General features: G+C 35.6%; 1 protein-coding gene across 2 annotated transcripts; it reads left to right on the forward strand.

The window, feature by feature from the left end:
• The first annotated feature begins 807 nt into the window (after nt 1–807).
• LOC125870767 (transcription factor GTE6-like) lies at nt 808–11,429 on the forward strand. Of its 2 annotated transcripts, none has more exons than XM_049551277.1 (9): nt 808–1,009; nt 1,541–1,657; nt 5,442–5,657; nt 5,757–5,834; nt 6,139–6,363; nt 6,504–6,602; nt 6,759–6,817; nt 10,797–10,947; nt 11,040–11,429. In XM_049551277.1, exons 2-9 carry the CDS (start codon nt 1,541–1,543, stop codon nt 11,244–11,246), a joined length of 1,152 nt encoding a protein of 383 aa, XP_049407234.1. In that variant the 5' UTR covers nt 808–1,009; the 3' UTR covers nt 11,247–11,429. The 2 variants fall into 2 exon arrangements, with proteins under 2 accessions (XP_049407234.1, XP_049407233.1); XM_049551276.1 differs by lacking the exon at nt 808–1,009 and adding an exon at nt 1,034–1,085.
• The last annotated feature ends 5,789 nt before the right edge of the window (nt 11,430–17,218 follow it).

Genomic DNA, 17,218 nt, shown 5'->3' on the forward strand with positions numbered 1-17,218 from the left:
AGTGTATGATAACAAATGACTAGTTCATATAAAAACATGCTTGAATATAATAGTTGCAACTCATAGCTACTGAAAAATGTAATTCGAATATTTGTTTACAAGATCAAAAAGGAGAGGTTACCTGGTATACAAGAGATTTGAGGCAGTGGTATCAGCTCTTCAGAGCTCAACCTGCACAAATTGGGGGTTTATCAGTTACATCTCTCAAAATTGATTGAGCCAAATGTGTGCTTCAGTCTTTGGGATTACCTAGATTGGATATGTAGGAAGAAGGATATGAGTTGAAAGAGTCTTCATAGGGTTGGATCCATGGCATTTGTGAGAATTTTTGAATGCCCAAGTGGATACCGCCCAAGCTCATGACTTTTTTTATCGCCCTTTCATCAAAGAAAAACCATCGAAGAAGCTCGACGTCGGTCGGAGAGGAAGCGGATCAACTGGAACTAGCATCGAAGGAGAAGACTTTCCATTTCTAGTTTACTTTGTCAATATAAGATGTGGTATTATGTATTTAGGCTTGGGTCACTATTGAACCCAAGTCATCAGATTTTTTGAATAAATGGGCCTGTCCCACACTTTACATTTAAAAAAAAAAAAACTACATCAAAGGAGAATTGGAGAAGCAATGTTAAAGAGAGAAAAATAAGAAGGTAATACCAATTTTCGGAGATTACTTTTGCTCACTGCGCCTTTATCTTGTTATGTTATTTTTAATTTGTGCAATAAAATAATTTTAAATAAATTAAGAAAATACATTGTAGTTTATGTTTTAGAGAGAGATAAATTGGAAGCAGAGGGCGTATATATAAATGGGGGAAGACAACTTTTTCAATTAGAAATGTGGTAATTGTTCCCTATGAAAATTGGGAAGTTTTGAAAGGTTAGGGGGTCAAAGTAGAAGATGAAGAGAATAATATTTTTATTTGTGTGAGAGAAAGCAACGACTACTGCAGTGCGGCCGGCGCCGTAATCTCCTCCATCCAGTCGACCGCTACCATATATTTTAACGGTACAGTTGTTCTATTCCTCAAATTGATTTAACAACTCCATGACTCATGATCGTCTTTCAAATGCAACTGCTTAGCGTCTGTTTTGGTTAAGTTGCTGTGCTTCCATTTTTATTCCATATTCGGATTGAAGATTGATTGATTCCGCTGCTATACGACCTAAACTTGGAACCAAGGGAGTAGCAAATTATGTACACACTATTGATTTCTGTGAATTAGCTTGCTTCATGTATCTGCAACCTTAACTACTAAATGTGTTCAAGTTTCTGATATTTATTGGATAACCCTAGTGTCGTCTACATTAATGATAGATGGGAGGAAATCAGCTAGTGTTTTTTTGTCACACGTGATGGTCTCAACCCACTTCATTGACCACTAGGCCACACACTAGGGTGCTAAGCTTCTAAGAATTTTATTGCTATTATTGCCCATTAGCTCAAGGCACTGGCAAGTTAGTTGTGATGTTCCTACTAATCAAAAACAGATAGTTGTGATATTCTTGATAAACTGTAATTTGCTTGTTCTCTTATCAGATGGAATGTGCGGATGCATCCAATTTGGACTTAGAAAATGTAGGACCACGAGCTAATGGTGGGGAAGTGGATGGTTTTAGATGCAGTGTTGATGAGCTACTCATGAAAATTGACAAGGTACATTTCTTGAATAAAAGTGAGAATCTCTACCTTATGCGATTCTCGATTCTGTCTATTCCGTCCCTTTTTCTGTGCAGGATACATATTGTAATCCCGGGTTAGTATCTTTTACTTTTTAGTTAGTTTCGTGTAGTATCGGAGAGGTTGTTGCTCCACTTTCCATTCTCCTTATCTGTCAACAATTATGCGTCCTGCTGAGAAATTCTTTGGGCATGGTAGCAGGGAATGTGTTGACTCTGTGTAAAGTTCCCACTTCTCAGCTTATCAACTCACTAATATGCTGGTCATCCATACTCTAGTATCTACTGACGGAGTATCATACTTATTGACAGTGCCTTCATCAAGGGCCTGATTTGCCAAAGCATCAACCAACTTGTTTCCTTCTCTCATGATGTGTATATGTGATCTGCATAAAGCTATTGATTTCTCTAATTTCTAGAGAGAAGGTTGCATATACCTCTCAACTTTGCAATTTAAAGCGGATATACCCCTCGTTAAAAAAGTGGTGCATATATACCCTCGCCATTTAACAAATGTGCAGATATACCTTCACCGTTTAACAAATGGTGCATCCCTTTTTGATAACAAACTAAATTAAGGAAACCCTAAAACTGTTTTTTTAATTTCAAAAAGTCACATGGCTTTAAAATATTATTTCTCCCATTTTCTTTACCCCTTCAGACTCGATCCAACTAAAAAAACCCAGCTCCTCTCTTATTCAGACCGGACCGATACCCATTTTATTACTGAGTAGAAGAGGGATTCATTTTTTTCCATTTGAGTGGGGTCTGGGTTGGGTAAAAGAATAGGTGAGGTGATTTTTAAAGCCATGTGACATTTTTGGAATTACAAAACCAGTTTTAGGATGTATTGATTTAGTAAATATAGGTTTGTTAACAAAAGGGGTAAATATGCACCATTTGTTAGACGATGGGGTATATGTGCACCAACTTTTAATGAGGGGTATATCCGCTCTAAATCGCAAGGTTGAGGGGTATATTTGCCCCCTTTCCCTTTCTTTTATCCGGATAGCAATGTTCCATGGTGTTCCCATCCTTTTGCCAGTATCTTTTGTATTAATTTGAATCAGTCTGTATGATGATGTGATCTAGCTGTTTGCTAGAGCGATATTTGATAACTTCCACTATTGCCATTACTTCAGTGTTTGTTGTGTGCCCTATCTCTTTTGCTTGTGCATATACAAAATTACCTTCTGAATTCCTCACATAAAATCCATATGCATTTCTTCTTGGATTCCCTCTTGAAGCTCCATTAGTGTTGCCTATAATCCATCCTGTTGGAGGGAGTTTCCAGTTTCCACAACACCTCAGTGACTTTCACTTTAGGCTTGCATCTCTCTAACTTCTGAATCAAAGCAGACCATCTGTTTGGTATTTGCTTGATGGATGGATTCCTGAACTGTGTTAATCTTTGTATTGTTTCATAGACCTGGTAAATGCATCTGCCAACTGATCTCTGTTCTTCATGTTTTATAGCATTTCTCCTCTTCCAAAGTTCCCAAATGATTATAGCAGGTACAACTTGAAAAATTAGTTTAAGCTCATTTGTTACATGGGCTTGCCACCATTTCAGTATGATTTGCTGTAATTGTAGTCCATTTCACATTGATACCTACAAAAGAACAAAAATAGGACCAAGTCCTCTTAGCAGAAATTGATGTGGCAAATAGATGTTGTATTGTTTCCTCCTGAGAACTTGTACAACACCAACATCTAATACTATATTGTATCTCATCCTTCTCAGTACATCATCAAGTGGTAACGTGTATTTCTAACACCCCTATATAAAGAATGAGGTTTTGAAAAGAAGCCCTTTGATCCACATATATTTGTGTATCTCCATTTTCTGTTCTCTAAGCCTTAGATATTCTCAATCAGACTTCACTGAGAATTCCCCTTTTGTGGCCTGTAAACACCAAGGTGTATCCATATCTTTCTCTAAGCATGGGGCCTTTATAGTATTTGTGATGTGCTGCACTATATCCTCTGGTAGAAATTCTGCCAGCTTGTCGTTATTCCATCTTCCACTGTTCATCACCTCATAAACTTCTGTATGCTCTCATCAAAGTAGTCACCAGATGTAGCGTAATATAGTTCACCCAGACCTGTCCAATTATCAAACCAGAAAATTGTATTCCCCATCTTTGTTTGCCACCAAAACTGATGTTCAATTAACTCTTGCCTGTAATAACTTCTTGCATGTCTGGGATCCATATTTCCATTGTGCCGCTACTGCATTCACCTTTTTGCGGTACTTGTTACTTAGTCCTTGATTAAAAAAAATGATGACTTAGTCCTAAAATTCCATCAAAATTTGCAGTATAAAGCCATAGAAACATCATATAGAGATCAAAAACCTACCCCCCTCATCCAGCACTGGTAAACATAAGTGTGGCCATTATGCCCATTGTCTACTCTTCCTCCTATATTGTTACTCCTATATTGGACCAATCACAGCCTTCTAAACTCGGTGGATAATGGGCCCGCCCCTCTACCCTTCTCCACTTAAATACCGGGCTTCGCTTTGCATGGTGTGGGGCTTGAACCTGCGACCTAAGCCACAAATCCTCCACCTTTTGCCACTTGAGCTAGGCCTTGGGGGCACCCTAAAGAACCAGGTGGTTTAGGAAGTCTGGGGTTACTTACAACCTCATCATTTTCCTTGCCAGAATATTTTAGCATGACAAGGAACTATATAGTTTTGGAAGCAGGTCAAGTTTTCATTTACATATCTTAAGCCATTTGGTTTTGAAATGTGTTAAGCCAACAATATCTTAATTGGTTTTCATCTTTGGCAATTTTTGTGTTGCGAATAGACCTCACGAGGCAAGACTGTCAACACTTCTGTAGATATGCAGTCTAATGAACTTTGTGATGTACTCACCATGTGTTGCAGTTGTCCATCTATTTTTCTAGGTGATGATATTTGATATGTACTCTGTCTTCTCAATCTTCTGAAGATGTCTTGGTTGAACTTTCAAGTACATCCTTGTTGAAAGTTGAAACAGAATTCCCTGATAGCTGATCTCTTCAATATTCAGAATTTGAGATATTCTTGTGAACAATAAGTTGGATGTGGACATCATAGCATTAAAAAAGGTTTAGTTTTTCCTTGTTTTTAGTTAGTTGGAGCTAGTGATAGGATGATAGAAATTATTGTCACGTTTGATAGCACCACACTATAGTCACAGATCCATATTATTCTGCAGATACCACTGTAGACTTTTTAATTTTCCAATAATTGCACTGTGGTCTGAACGAAAAAGAGAAGACTATATGCTGAGATTCTAAATTAACCTTTAAACCCGAAGTGTTAATGCACTTTTTAAGACCTGCTTTTTTGGAATGTGCATTCATTTCTTTAATATTGGTTTATATTGTTGATGCACATAAGTGGTACTTAACTAGGAGTTATAGCCCATGAAATCCCTCTGGTTCTTAGTTAAAACACATTACAAACTTCTAATTAAGTCCAATATTTGCTTAACTTTGACTTTCATGAATTTCAAATTCATACTTTTTGAAAACCATGTCTACTGAAAGTCATAGTTGCGCTATCCCCTTGGGTAATCTTTCTGCACTGCTACAATTTAGGTTTGTTCAAAATCCCTGCAACTTCTAGTCACTCATTGGTGCATTAACAGGTTTTGCTTCCTGTATAAAAACAATTTCAACTACTAATTACTTCATAAAAAAAAAAAAAAAAAAAACAATTTCCATAATTTTTCATGTGAGTTAACTGCGTGATGCTGTACTTTCAGCTTGAACAAAGAGTGAATGAAGTTGAGAAGTTTTACTTGAATACAAGTATAAAGCAACCAAACACCTCAAAGAATGCTTCTTCAGGGAAACACAAAGATAAGGATAAACATGTTCCTGGCTTTAAGAAGCTACAACAGGAAGCATCACGCAGAGAGGCTGCTGCAGCTAAGAGGATGCAGGAGCTTATGCGCCAGTTTGGCACAATATTGCGCCAGGCAATTCTTAATATTTGCAGTTCCAATTTTGTCGATAATTTTTGAATTCTTGATTGACCTCATAGTAATAGTATATTCTGTTTTTGATGTGCATGCCAGATCACTCAGCACAAATGGGCTTGGCCTTTTATGCAGCCCGTTGATGTTGCAGGACTTGGGTTGCATGACTATTATGAGGTAAAATATTTTGGTTCATTTTCTTTTTTCTGCAACTAAAAAATCTTTTTTGATTCTTTTCTACATTATGATTTTCTTATTTTTGTGATACTTTTATATATCTGCTATCTGCTTGGCAATGTTTTGAAATTTAATGTGGGGTATTGGGGGAATTTCTTTCGGAGGTCTCAGATATGGTTCCGACTTATCCCACCTGTTTTCTTAGTCTGAAAATATCTCTATGAATTTCTGGATTCATTTCTGTCAAAAACGATGTTTCTGTTCAAGGTTCATTTATGCAGTTGAACTGATTTCTGTCTATCAGATTATTGACAGACCCATGGACTTTAGTACAATAAAGAACCAAATGGAGGCCATGGATGGCACCGGGTATAAGCATGTCAGAGAGATTAGTGCTGATGTTAGGCTGGTGTTCAAGAATGCAATGAAGTACAATGATGACAAGAGTGATGTTCATCTGATGGCGAAAACATTACTCGAAAAATTTGAGGAGAAATGGTTACAACTTCTGCCAAAAGTTAATGAGGAGGTAACTATTACTTTGGACATTTCTGGTCATTGGTATGGCTTCCGTAATTTCTTAATATAATGATGCTTGTGTTTCAATACTCCATATTTTTATCTGTAAATATTGCATGATCATCTCTTAAATCTTTCCATTTATTCCAGGAAAAAAGACGAGAAGAGGAGGAAGCTGAAGCCCAACTGAATATGCAGCTTGCTCAGGAGTCTGCTCATGCCAAACTAGCCAGGGATTTGTGTAACGAGGTAAAATCCAACCTACTCTTGAAGCTTAGCTTTTCTAAAAATGATGGCTTAGTAATTCCCTCAAACAAGCTTTGATAATTCATAATGATATCCTCTGCCTCTCATTAGAGCTTGATCTGGCCTATGGTGAGTCTGAAATTATGTAATTATTCACAGCTTTATGAAGTTGACACACACGTGGAGGAACTCAGAGAGATGGTGGTCAGAAGATGCAGGTTTAGTTGAATTACTGATATTCAAATCTATAATTGCTACCTTTTATTTGCTCGATTTATTCTCTTTTTTACGATTGCTGCCTCCTGGCTTCTCTCTCCCAGGGTTTGAGGTTTTGTCTTGCATGACAGCTTCAAAAATTATGTCATGAAAATCTGGCAACCCAAAAAGAGAAAATCTGGTCAAATGTTTCTTACATATAATTTCGATTTTTTTATGTCATGATATGATTAGGTGGCTTTTCCATTCAATATAAAATCTGATTAAGTAGATCTTTATATTTTTAATCCTTGTTGACATATACCAACTGATGTTGTTCCCATATATTCCAAACTAGATTATCTATGCCCGTGCTTACGCATGGACCCAACAATCTGGATTCAGTCAAAGTGTGTTATCTTCTGTCTATGAATATGTTCTTATATGCCTTTTTTCAATGACATTATGGGCGGGGAGGGAGAAAGGAGAAGGGGATGTGACACTACTACTTCCTCTGTCCCAATTTATATGACTCACTTTCCTTTTTAGTCAGTCCCATAAATAATGACACATTTCTATATTTAATAACAATTTAACTTTTAAATGTCCATTTTACCCTTAATGAAATTATTTATAGCGACGAAAACATTTATGACTTATTTTAAACCACAAGTTTCAAATGTCTTTTTTTTTTCTTAAACTCGCTGTCAAGTCAAACTAAGTCATAAACATTGGGACCGAGGGAGTAATAGTTAAGATGATGTTAATAAGTTTTGGTATTTCAGTTTGTTGCTCGATCAATATTAAACTTCTTTCAACCTTGCATATGGTTGGCAAGGTTCATTCTTATTTATACTCACTATTATGGTATTTTGAAAAGTTGTTTTTCCCCATTGGTTTTATATTGTTTACTTGAGCATAGCTATATTCTACCGACACCATTTGTTATTTTGGAAGTTCTTGTATTATACCTTTCTCCATAAATGACTTCAACTTTTATTCAATTATAGTCTCCAATTCTTGCACAAGGTAGAGGTAAGGTCTGCGTACACACCACCCTCCCTAGACCAACTTGTGGGATTACACTGGGTATGTTATTGTTTGTATGTTATTGTTTGTATAGTTATCAAATGTAATTTTCAATCTGCTTGTGGCAGCTTTCCTTACGAATTAGATATATTTTTCACGGTTAAAAGCCTGTAGACAAACAACCATCAATAATCGTTACATTGTATACTGATTAATTATTGAAAAACTTGTTTGAGAAGGAGAGGCGAACCCAGGATTTGAAGATAGGGGGGGGAGGGACTATTAAGAGTGACGCAAGGGTAAGGTTAGCACAGAACTTGTGGCCTCAATGGATATTCTTTCTCTCGGATCTGGTTTAAGTGATTGCAAATCAAACTCATCTATAAAACGCGAAGAATTGTCTCTAAAACTAGCACTTGGTTGAGAAGAATTATGTTTCGTCAAAAATCTATCCATTTCAAATCAGAAGAATCAACAACAAATTCTTACAAAAAAAATACGCTTAAAAAGAACTTACCAATTTATGCAGAGATAATAGGAGTAGGACTTCAATTATGCAGTGAAGAATACTTGTAAATTGTAAGTTGTAGAGTTTCTAGCAGTCCTATATTTTGTTTAGAATTGTGCTAGGGCTTTTATTTGTTTTTAATTTCAATTAAGAAAGGAATGGGGTCAAGCAATAATAGGGTGGTTAAGAAAGGGGGTGGGGCCAGATGAGGTGGCAAAAATGAGTTTTAATAAAAGCAATTTTAAAAAGGTTAACTCTAAAGAAAAAACTGATTAGAAAGTTAAAAAAACGTTACTTTTCGTGGGAATCGAACTCGCGCAGTCGCGGTTCGATATGGCGACTTCGACCAGTGCACCAAAGTGACTTTTGGGTATAAGGGTGCACAATCAAATATATTATCGTTTTATCAACTATCTATACATATATATACAAAATTTTCTTAAAAGTTACCGGGTGCACGTGGGTCCGCCTCTGTTGAGAATTACTTTAGTTGAAATAAAGTTCCCTCTGTAATATTCATCTTTTAATTTCAAAGGAAATTCATGTCCAAAGACAATTACTTTAACTTCCAAATATTTTATTTTCAATTTCACACCTTTTTTTTGTTTCAAACTCAATCAAATATTGTCCAAATACTTATAACAAATTACAATATTTTTTTTGTTAGATAATTAGAAAACAAAGTTAGCACACAAGGAGACATAAAATTAATAAAGAGTATCAAGATAGTAATATGGCAAAACAATGTTGGGTAAATAAATAATGCTTTCATTAACTTAAGTACTTCAATATTTTTAGTTGGAAACGAGACAGATTATGGTCTAGCCAAATTGACTCTAGCTACAATTAGTTAGGATGACAAAACTGACTGTGAGTTGTCAGTTGAAAAGACAATGTGGTGGTAATTAATGATGTAAGCGAAAGGGTAAATCTGTCAAGTCATCCAAATATTTGTATCACAACAACAGTAAATTATTATTTAGGACATAACATTGCTCCATTTTAGTGCATTTATAGAGATATCCTCCGGGTCCACAGAAATACCAGATTGCATACTGAAACGATATTTCCGAAAATAAAAACAATCTTATGTTCTAGATAAGAGTCTCTTGAGCCAGCCATAGTTCTCAAAACCTTACAGTGCCATTGGTGAGAGGCTGAGAGCATCATGCAGAAGAAAAATCTTGGTAAAAGTCTTTCAGCTGAAGATCCAGGATACAATTTTTTATAGAACTCTATTGAGAGTAGCTATGTAATACTCTTCTTGCATTAGGACATGAGATTCTCATGCTTGGAAACCAATAAGAACCGTACCTGTCACATTTTTAAAATGTGGTTATTTTCCCCTGATATTTCAGTATTAGTGAGATGTGATCACCAAAAACTGGTTGCTATTCAGTGGGCCAAGTTGCTTTTACTCTGGACTAACCAAGTTGGAACTTCATTTGAAATCTTGAATTTTTCTGGGATATGCAAATATAGCAGCTCTTGAAAGTGGCAAATAGAAATGGATGTTATGCAATTTAGTCACCATGACATAACTAACCCTATAAATACTCTCATTTCTCTGTTGCAGCAAAATTTTGATAAGTTCATTTCTCATTGATTTCGAGACCACACAATGTTGGCCAGCCTATTATGTGTGTTCAAGCTCAAGGCAAACATGGCCTTTTTCTCCATTGCAGTATGATAATTCTTCCTTCTTTAGCCATCTAAATTGATCCCTTGACACCAGGGGCTTCTCTGTGCCGATTCCTTTTCGCCTGTGTTGATCCACAAGTACTTTCATGGATTCCTGTGAGATGTGAAATGCAACAATTGTTTATCTCGATTTAAGCTGAAACTAATAAATTGGTATTAAATGTATTCAATTGGGTTTAAGTTACTCTTCTGGGCGGCCAAGTGATTTTTTCTGTCTGCAAATGGTATAGTTCTCCTCGGTCAACTTGGATATGTTTCACTTGGTGCTAAGACTTTCTATAGACAGTTTTTGTCTTGCAACAGAATTTGCAGGTCAACGGCTTGAATGACTATGTTGAAGATGGGAGTTTGATGATTTGTTGGTTTTATCTTGTGTTAGTGCTGTTTCATAGGTGAATCTAATTTCTGTACTTAATTCCCTGGTAAAAAGTGCATCTCTCTTTCAATTTGAATGTAGGTTTAAATTCACCTTTCCAATATCAATTTCTTATTCCAGCATCTATATTTAATAAGCATTGGGTCGATCTTAGCAATTTATCCATCTCTCTGACTTGGTGCTGGATGTGTGTTATACATAACCTCCAGATTAAAAAGAAGAAAGCTTCATCTTTTGGTGCCATTCGTCTGGAGAGCTCTCTTCATGCTTAAACCTTTTTCTGTGACCCTGCTACTGTAAACTTCATCTGATTCTAGTTTTTCTGTGGCACCAATGCTAGTTCTGCTCGTGTATGGCACCTATTCTAATTCTGAAATCATTACCTCAGGAAAATATCAATAGAGGAGAAGAGAAATCTAGGGATAGCTCTCACGAAGTTATCTCCTGATGATCTTAGTAAGGCACTGGAGATAGTAGCACAAAATAACCCACTATTTCCAGCTTCAGCAGAAGAGGTGGAACTTGACATTGATACCCAGGTTCTCATAAGACTTGAACATCTCCCCCATTCAAAAATTTATATATCACTTTTCAATATTCTTATCAGTAGTTTATTTTGTGGTTTCTGTAGAGCGAATTGACACTGTGGAGGCTAAAATTCTTCACCAAGGATGCATTAGAAGTTCATGGTAAGAGTTCAAGCAAAGGTGACAACAGTAACTCAGCCAATGTTGCTGCTGCTAATCTTAATATTAGTGCTGCCTTCAGAAGAAAAAGGGAGATTTGTGATGCACTTGTGAAGAATGCCAAGAAACGAAATAAAAAACCCTCTAAATGAATTTGTTTATGAAACGGGCTGCAGTATTGGTGTTTAGTTCATGTGTATCATCATCAGAAGAAAAGGTTTATTTGTCTTATCGCATTCATTCTCAAATGAAAGAATGAATGAGACATTTGATACTAAAAGTTGACTATTTTTCAAGCACTGTAGGAGGAAATGAAATGATGTTGGTGTTCAATATTTCTGTGAATATGTGACTTCCATTCTTTCGTATTTGGCTTGCCCTCAGTGAAGCTATTTTACAAAGAGGACTAGTCTTTCTATTAGAGAATACACTGATATTCATAATTGTGCAACAGAAAATAATTTATAATCTCCTAGGTCATTCAACCACCACCTTAAGATCTTTATTGGATGCTTAGATCATTTCATACGGTATCGGAGCTAAACTGTAGTGAGCTCACTTTTACAATGTTCCCTTTACATGTTTTATTCCTCTAAGCTTCCCCCTCAATTCAACCTATTAATTTGCTCTCTCTCTCTCTCTCCCTCTCTTTCCCTCTCTCGTCAAGTTTAATGTTCAACCATGATTTTGAAAAAAAAGATGCAACCTCAGGTTGAAATCCCAAGAGATGAGTCATATGTGTAGGAGGGTATTAAAGGATACCATTTTTTTTTCCACATTGGTCGTATGTTATTTGATTGCAGGAATTCACAATGAATTCGAGGATGGAAGCACTATTCAGGAGTTTCTCGAGAAAATAGTTAGTAAGGAAGAAGAATTAAGAGAGAAGAAGAGAGTTCTAGGAAGAGAAGAATTTTGTATTTTCATATGTGATTGTTCAATGAGTTAATTACAAGCTATATAGTAATTGAATTGAACTAAATTAAGCTCTTAAGCTAATAACACAATCAGTTACCAATTAACTGCTCCGAACTAACTTTCTGTAGCTAACTAACTATAATATTATATGATGTAATACTCATTTATAAGAGATTCTTGACCTCAAGGATCTATAATTTTCCCACCTGCTCCGCCAAGGTTAAAGTCATTTTCATAGTATTCATGTGCCTGTTCGGAGCAATTGATACCTGCAAAAAGGTCATCCTTTCTGCCCAAAAGATGCAGTCCCTTCGACAGTCGGACTCGTGTTTCAGAATAAAGGGTACGGAGAGCGGAATAACATAAACAATTGATTGTAACGGTAGAGCCCAAAAGATGCAGCCCCTTCGACAGTCGGACTCGTGTCTTTTCAAGTGAAGGCGTAGAAAACTGTAACGGTAGAAATTGAGTGCATCCGTTCCCCTTGAGATCACCCTTGTTCTTAACAACGAAATATAAACTAGAAATTTGATAATTGGTGACTTCTAAATGTGCAACATTGTGCCAGTTCGCAAGGTACATCATATTGGTCATACATTCTCATCCTCAACATTATTGTTTTCTTGTTCCCACTCACATCCCAAGTTGCCAATGATAGAAAATCATCAATCCATACTTTTACTATTTCCTCTACAGTTAGTATTGGTTTTTCCTCTATTATTAGAAAGAGCAATTTCTCAATCTCTTAACATTGACAAGTCTTCTTATTACTCTCCAAGTTTAACCAAAAATCATATGAAGTCATGATCTTTGAAAGAATTGTATCAAAACAAGCTTTCCACGAGAGCACTTCTTTCCAATCACTATCTAAGAATTTTTTTTTTCCATATATAACACCTCAGAAATTGAAAAAGGGAAGAACTTCATGTTTTTGCTATTGGTTGTATCCTATGAAATCAGTCTACAGTTCATAGAAGTTTCTACGAGTCGTAGATGACACTCGTAGGAATGAGGTTGAGATTAGGGAAAATCAAGTTTATGAAGTTTGACCTATGAGTGAACAAGACGGGTCGTTGTTTGTACTACGGGTTGTAGATGAGTTTCGTAGAAGGGTCCCAGACTTAATGAAATATTGATCTTGAACTTGAATTCTACCAATTGGCTGTATGAGCCGTAGAAACTTCCATTGTAGGAAGGTCTCGTGGAAAGTTATGTGAATTTGGATTTCTAAAGTTGGTTCTACGGTTGACTAGTACGGACGGTAGAAAGTTCTTTTACGGTCATTAACGCTTCAAGTCATTAGAGCAAGGTTCCAAGAGGAGAAAAGCTAGGGTTCAAGCGTTCTTCGAGTTTCGTCGATTTCACTAAAGAACTTCGTTCTTCTAGGTATGTAAGGCTATCATAGTGTTGGACTAGTTCGTCCTCACACCCCCTACATCTACTTTCAAATCAGTAAAAGAATAATCTATGGTTCTATACTTAGATTTGAGTATTCTTTAGATGAGTTGATATGGAGTTCTTGAGTTGTTGATTATTAAATTCCTATTTCTAATCAATGAATTGTCGTACATTTTGTATTGCCATTATTGAGTTGATTGTTTATGTCTATTTTTCAGCATGAACCCTATTCTTGAGTATTCATTGAATTCTTAATGAGAATCTTTTAAGCAAAACATAATTGTTTAAACTGAGTTTTGAGGAAGTAATAAAGAGGAATTTGAGAAAGAGTGTAAGGGAACTAAGTATTTCCCAAATGTTTTATTTTTTACATGAAGAAAAGGAGTACACTTTCTTTTAGAAAAGTTAAAAGAGTTTTCAGAAAGATTGAATACATAGTAGTTACCTCTTAAAGAGGCCCCTTTTGAGTAATTATCTCAACCCAGAATGTATTTTTACATTGAGCAAAGAGAACCCTTATTTTCTAAATGAGCAATGAGTTTCAGAGATATTTCAGAGCACTTACCTCTTTTTAGAGGATAGTTTGAACAATTATATCAAGCCAGAGAAAGAATATGTTTTTATACATTTGAGCAAATAGTATATAATATTGAGAGTACTATTGAACACCGATATGGGAGAGAGTTCAGACAACTCACAGCCCCCCATAAACCATATCTTGCCAACATGGGTACATGATCATACTTTTTAGATGAATCCTTAGTGCCTTCGGGCAAAGCTTAGTGAATCCACTTAATTGAGCGGTTCTATATCCTGACACGATATATGACAGTTCTGACAGCGTGGACAAGACGATGTATCATCACGTAGCTCATAGTGATGGTTGTCGGTTGAGAATCTCTCAGTAGAGTTAAAGTGTAGTTTAAATATATCACTTATTATGTTGAAGTTCAGAGATGAGAGTATTTTGTAGAGTTAAGTGATTTCATTCCTTTAATTCTTTACATTCAGTTGAGTTTATGCTATATCTATTGCAGTCCTTTCATTCATTTATTTTGTCTCGGCTATATGACATACTTGTGCATTTAATGTACTGATGTCATTCGACCTGCATCTTTTATGATGCAGATACAGGTGTTCAGGATCATCAATAGGCATTTCGTTGAGATCACTTTGCGCTTCAGATTTGGTGTGCCTCCTTGCTTTCCGGAGGATTTCATATTTATTTTCCTATTCTTGTTGAGTTGTCGTGGGTCTTGTCCCGATATCTATCCTAGTATTAGAGGCTTCATAGATAGTTAGAGTTGAGGAGTTTCTCAATATTTCTCTTTTATTTTGAGATGTTTTGCAAACAGTTTTATTTATAACATTGAGTACTTCCAGTCTTTGAGTTAAGTCTATTTGAGATGTATGAGTTAAGCTCTACATATAAAGCTTCTTTCTGTTTGAGTGAGTCTTCTGCTAAATAGTTAGAGAAGCTAAGGGTTAGCTTGGGGATTAGAAATGGTTCTCGAGTGTCGGTCACGTTCAGGGTGTAGGCTTGGAGCGTGACACTCGGGACCTCTCAAAAATCAACCAAGACCTCACCTAGGACCAGTGGCATACGCAAGATTTTTTGTAAGTGGTGTCGATAATTAAAAATAAATAAATAATAAATAATTGATATAAAAATATTAAATTAATAAAAATTAATTAAAAATGTACTAATAAAATATAAATCAAGTAAACTACTACAACTCTCCTTGACGAGTTTTCATATTTTGAAATGTATTCATAATAGCTTCATTGGGGATAGTACTAAATATTTCTTTCTCTATATAAGGCACCAAACAACCACTCAAAAACTCATCATCCATTCGATTTCGTAAATCAATCTTAATCAACTTCATCACCGAGCAAGCTCTTTCAACTGTAGCAGTAGCCACCGGTAAAAGTAAAGCAAATTTAACTAGGCAAAATACAAGAGGATAAGTTTTGTGCTTCTTCATCTCTACGAGTATCTTGGAAAGATTAGAAAGTCCCTTAAGACCGAAGAACCTTTTGTCATGATCTCTAACATCAACAATGTAATTTTCAAGCTGAAAGCGAAGGTCAACTATAGAGTATTTATCAAAATCATCAAGGTATAACTCAGTCAATCTCAATATCTTTTCCATCTCAAAGTTAGAAAAAGAATCAACTGGGTTCAAGCAATCTATTCCCAGAAGCAAATCAATTGTCACCTCATCAAAGCGATTATAGAGTTCTTGACGTTGCCAATCAATAATTTTATAAAATACTTCAACTCGATAGTGATGTAAAATAGTATACTCAATAATTCTACTACGTGATCTTCCACGGATAACATAAAACTCATCAAATTTAGGTATCAAAATATCATATTTGATACAAAACTTAGATACCTCATTCATAAGTGAATCCCAACTTTCATCTCGTAGTTGTTGCAATCGATTCTTTGCCACTCTAACGAGTAACATGGCATTGCAATGTCTTGCTCTTTCTTTTGAAAAGCAGCATTTAGATCATTTGTAATTGCTAAAACAATGCGCATGAAATGCAACATGAAGACAACATCAAATGTTAAACATTCTATAAGATATCCTTTTGCCCTACATTTCTCTTCAAAACGAGTATTAACAGCAATAGCATCAAGTACATCAATGATAGGACCAAACATGAGGATAAAATTGTTAAAAGATTTGTAATGAGATCCCCACCGAGTATCACCTGCTCTAGCAAGACCTAATTCTTGATTCAAGCCCTTACCAGTTTCAAGTTCACCTTTATGTAATGACTTTTCAATTTCTTTTGCTTGAGCTTCGCGAAGTTCATCTCTACGCTTGAAAGAAGCTCCCACCATATTTAGTATATCAAAAACCAATAATAAAAGCTCTTGCACTTCATCACATCTTCTAGAAATCGCAACAAGAGTTAATTGAAGTTGATGAGCAAAAAAATGAATAGAATGAGGACCTTTACTTTCTTGTTGCATCAATTTTTTTAACCCATTTATATCACCTTGCATATTACTTGCTCCATCATAACATTGTCCACGTATATAAGACTTACTTAAAGAATGTTGAGTAAGTAAACCAATAATTCCATTCTTTAAAGACAAAGCAGTAGTATCACGAACATGAACAATACCAAGAAATCGTTTCATCACACTTCCCCTTCTATCAACATATCGTAAGACAATAGCCTTTTGCTCCTTACATGAAATATCACGAGATTCATCAACTAAGATGAAAAAGTGATCATCATTTAAATCCTCAATTATACACTTAATTGTTTCAATCTTACATGCATTGATAATATCTTTTTGAATATATGGAGAAGTTAGTTGATTATTCTTTGGAGCTTTTTTAAATGCATTGTCAATATTATCACATAGCTTCGCATACCAAGTAAGGATCTCAATATAATTACCTCTATTAGAAGAGGATACATCTTCACGATGGCCCCGAAATGAAAATCCTTGCTTCAAAAGATATCTTATCACATTAATTGCATCTTCCAAACGAGTACGATATTCTAACTTTTCCTGATAAGATTTTTTAGCAAATGCACTTTGAATGGATTGCTTTTGTCTCAATAAATCTTCACAATTTCGTCTTGATTGATTATGAACACTGTTTGGCTTACCAATATGCACATCAAGATTGTGATTCTTATTCCAACTTGTAAACCCTATGGTTGAAAATACATCGCCTCCTCCTTGATTAATGCTTTCATCTTGAAACAAATAACAATAGAGACAAAATGCTGCATCTTTTGTTACACTATACTCCATCCAATCATACTCATG

The sequence above is a fragment of the Solanum stenotomum genome, chromosome 7, assembly GCF_019186545.1.
Source record: "Solanum stenotomum isolate F172 chromosome 7, ASM1918654v1, whole genome shotgun sequence".
Classification (NCBI taxonomy): Eukaryota; Viridiplantae; Streptophyta; class Magnoliopsida; order Solanales; family Solanaceae; genus Solanum; species Solanum stenotomum.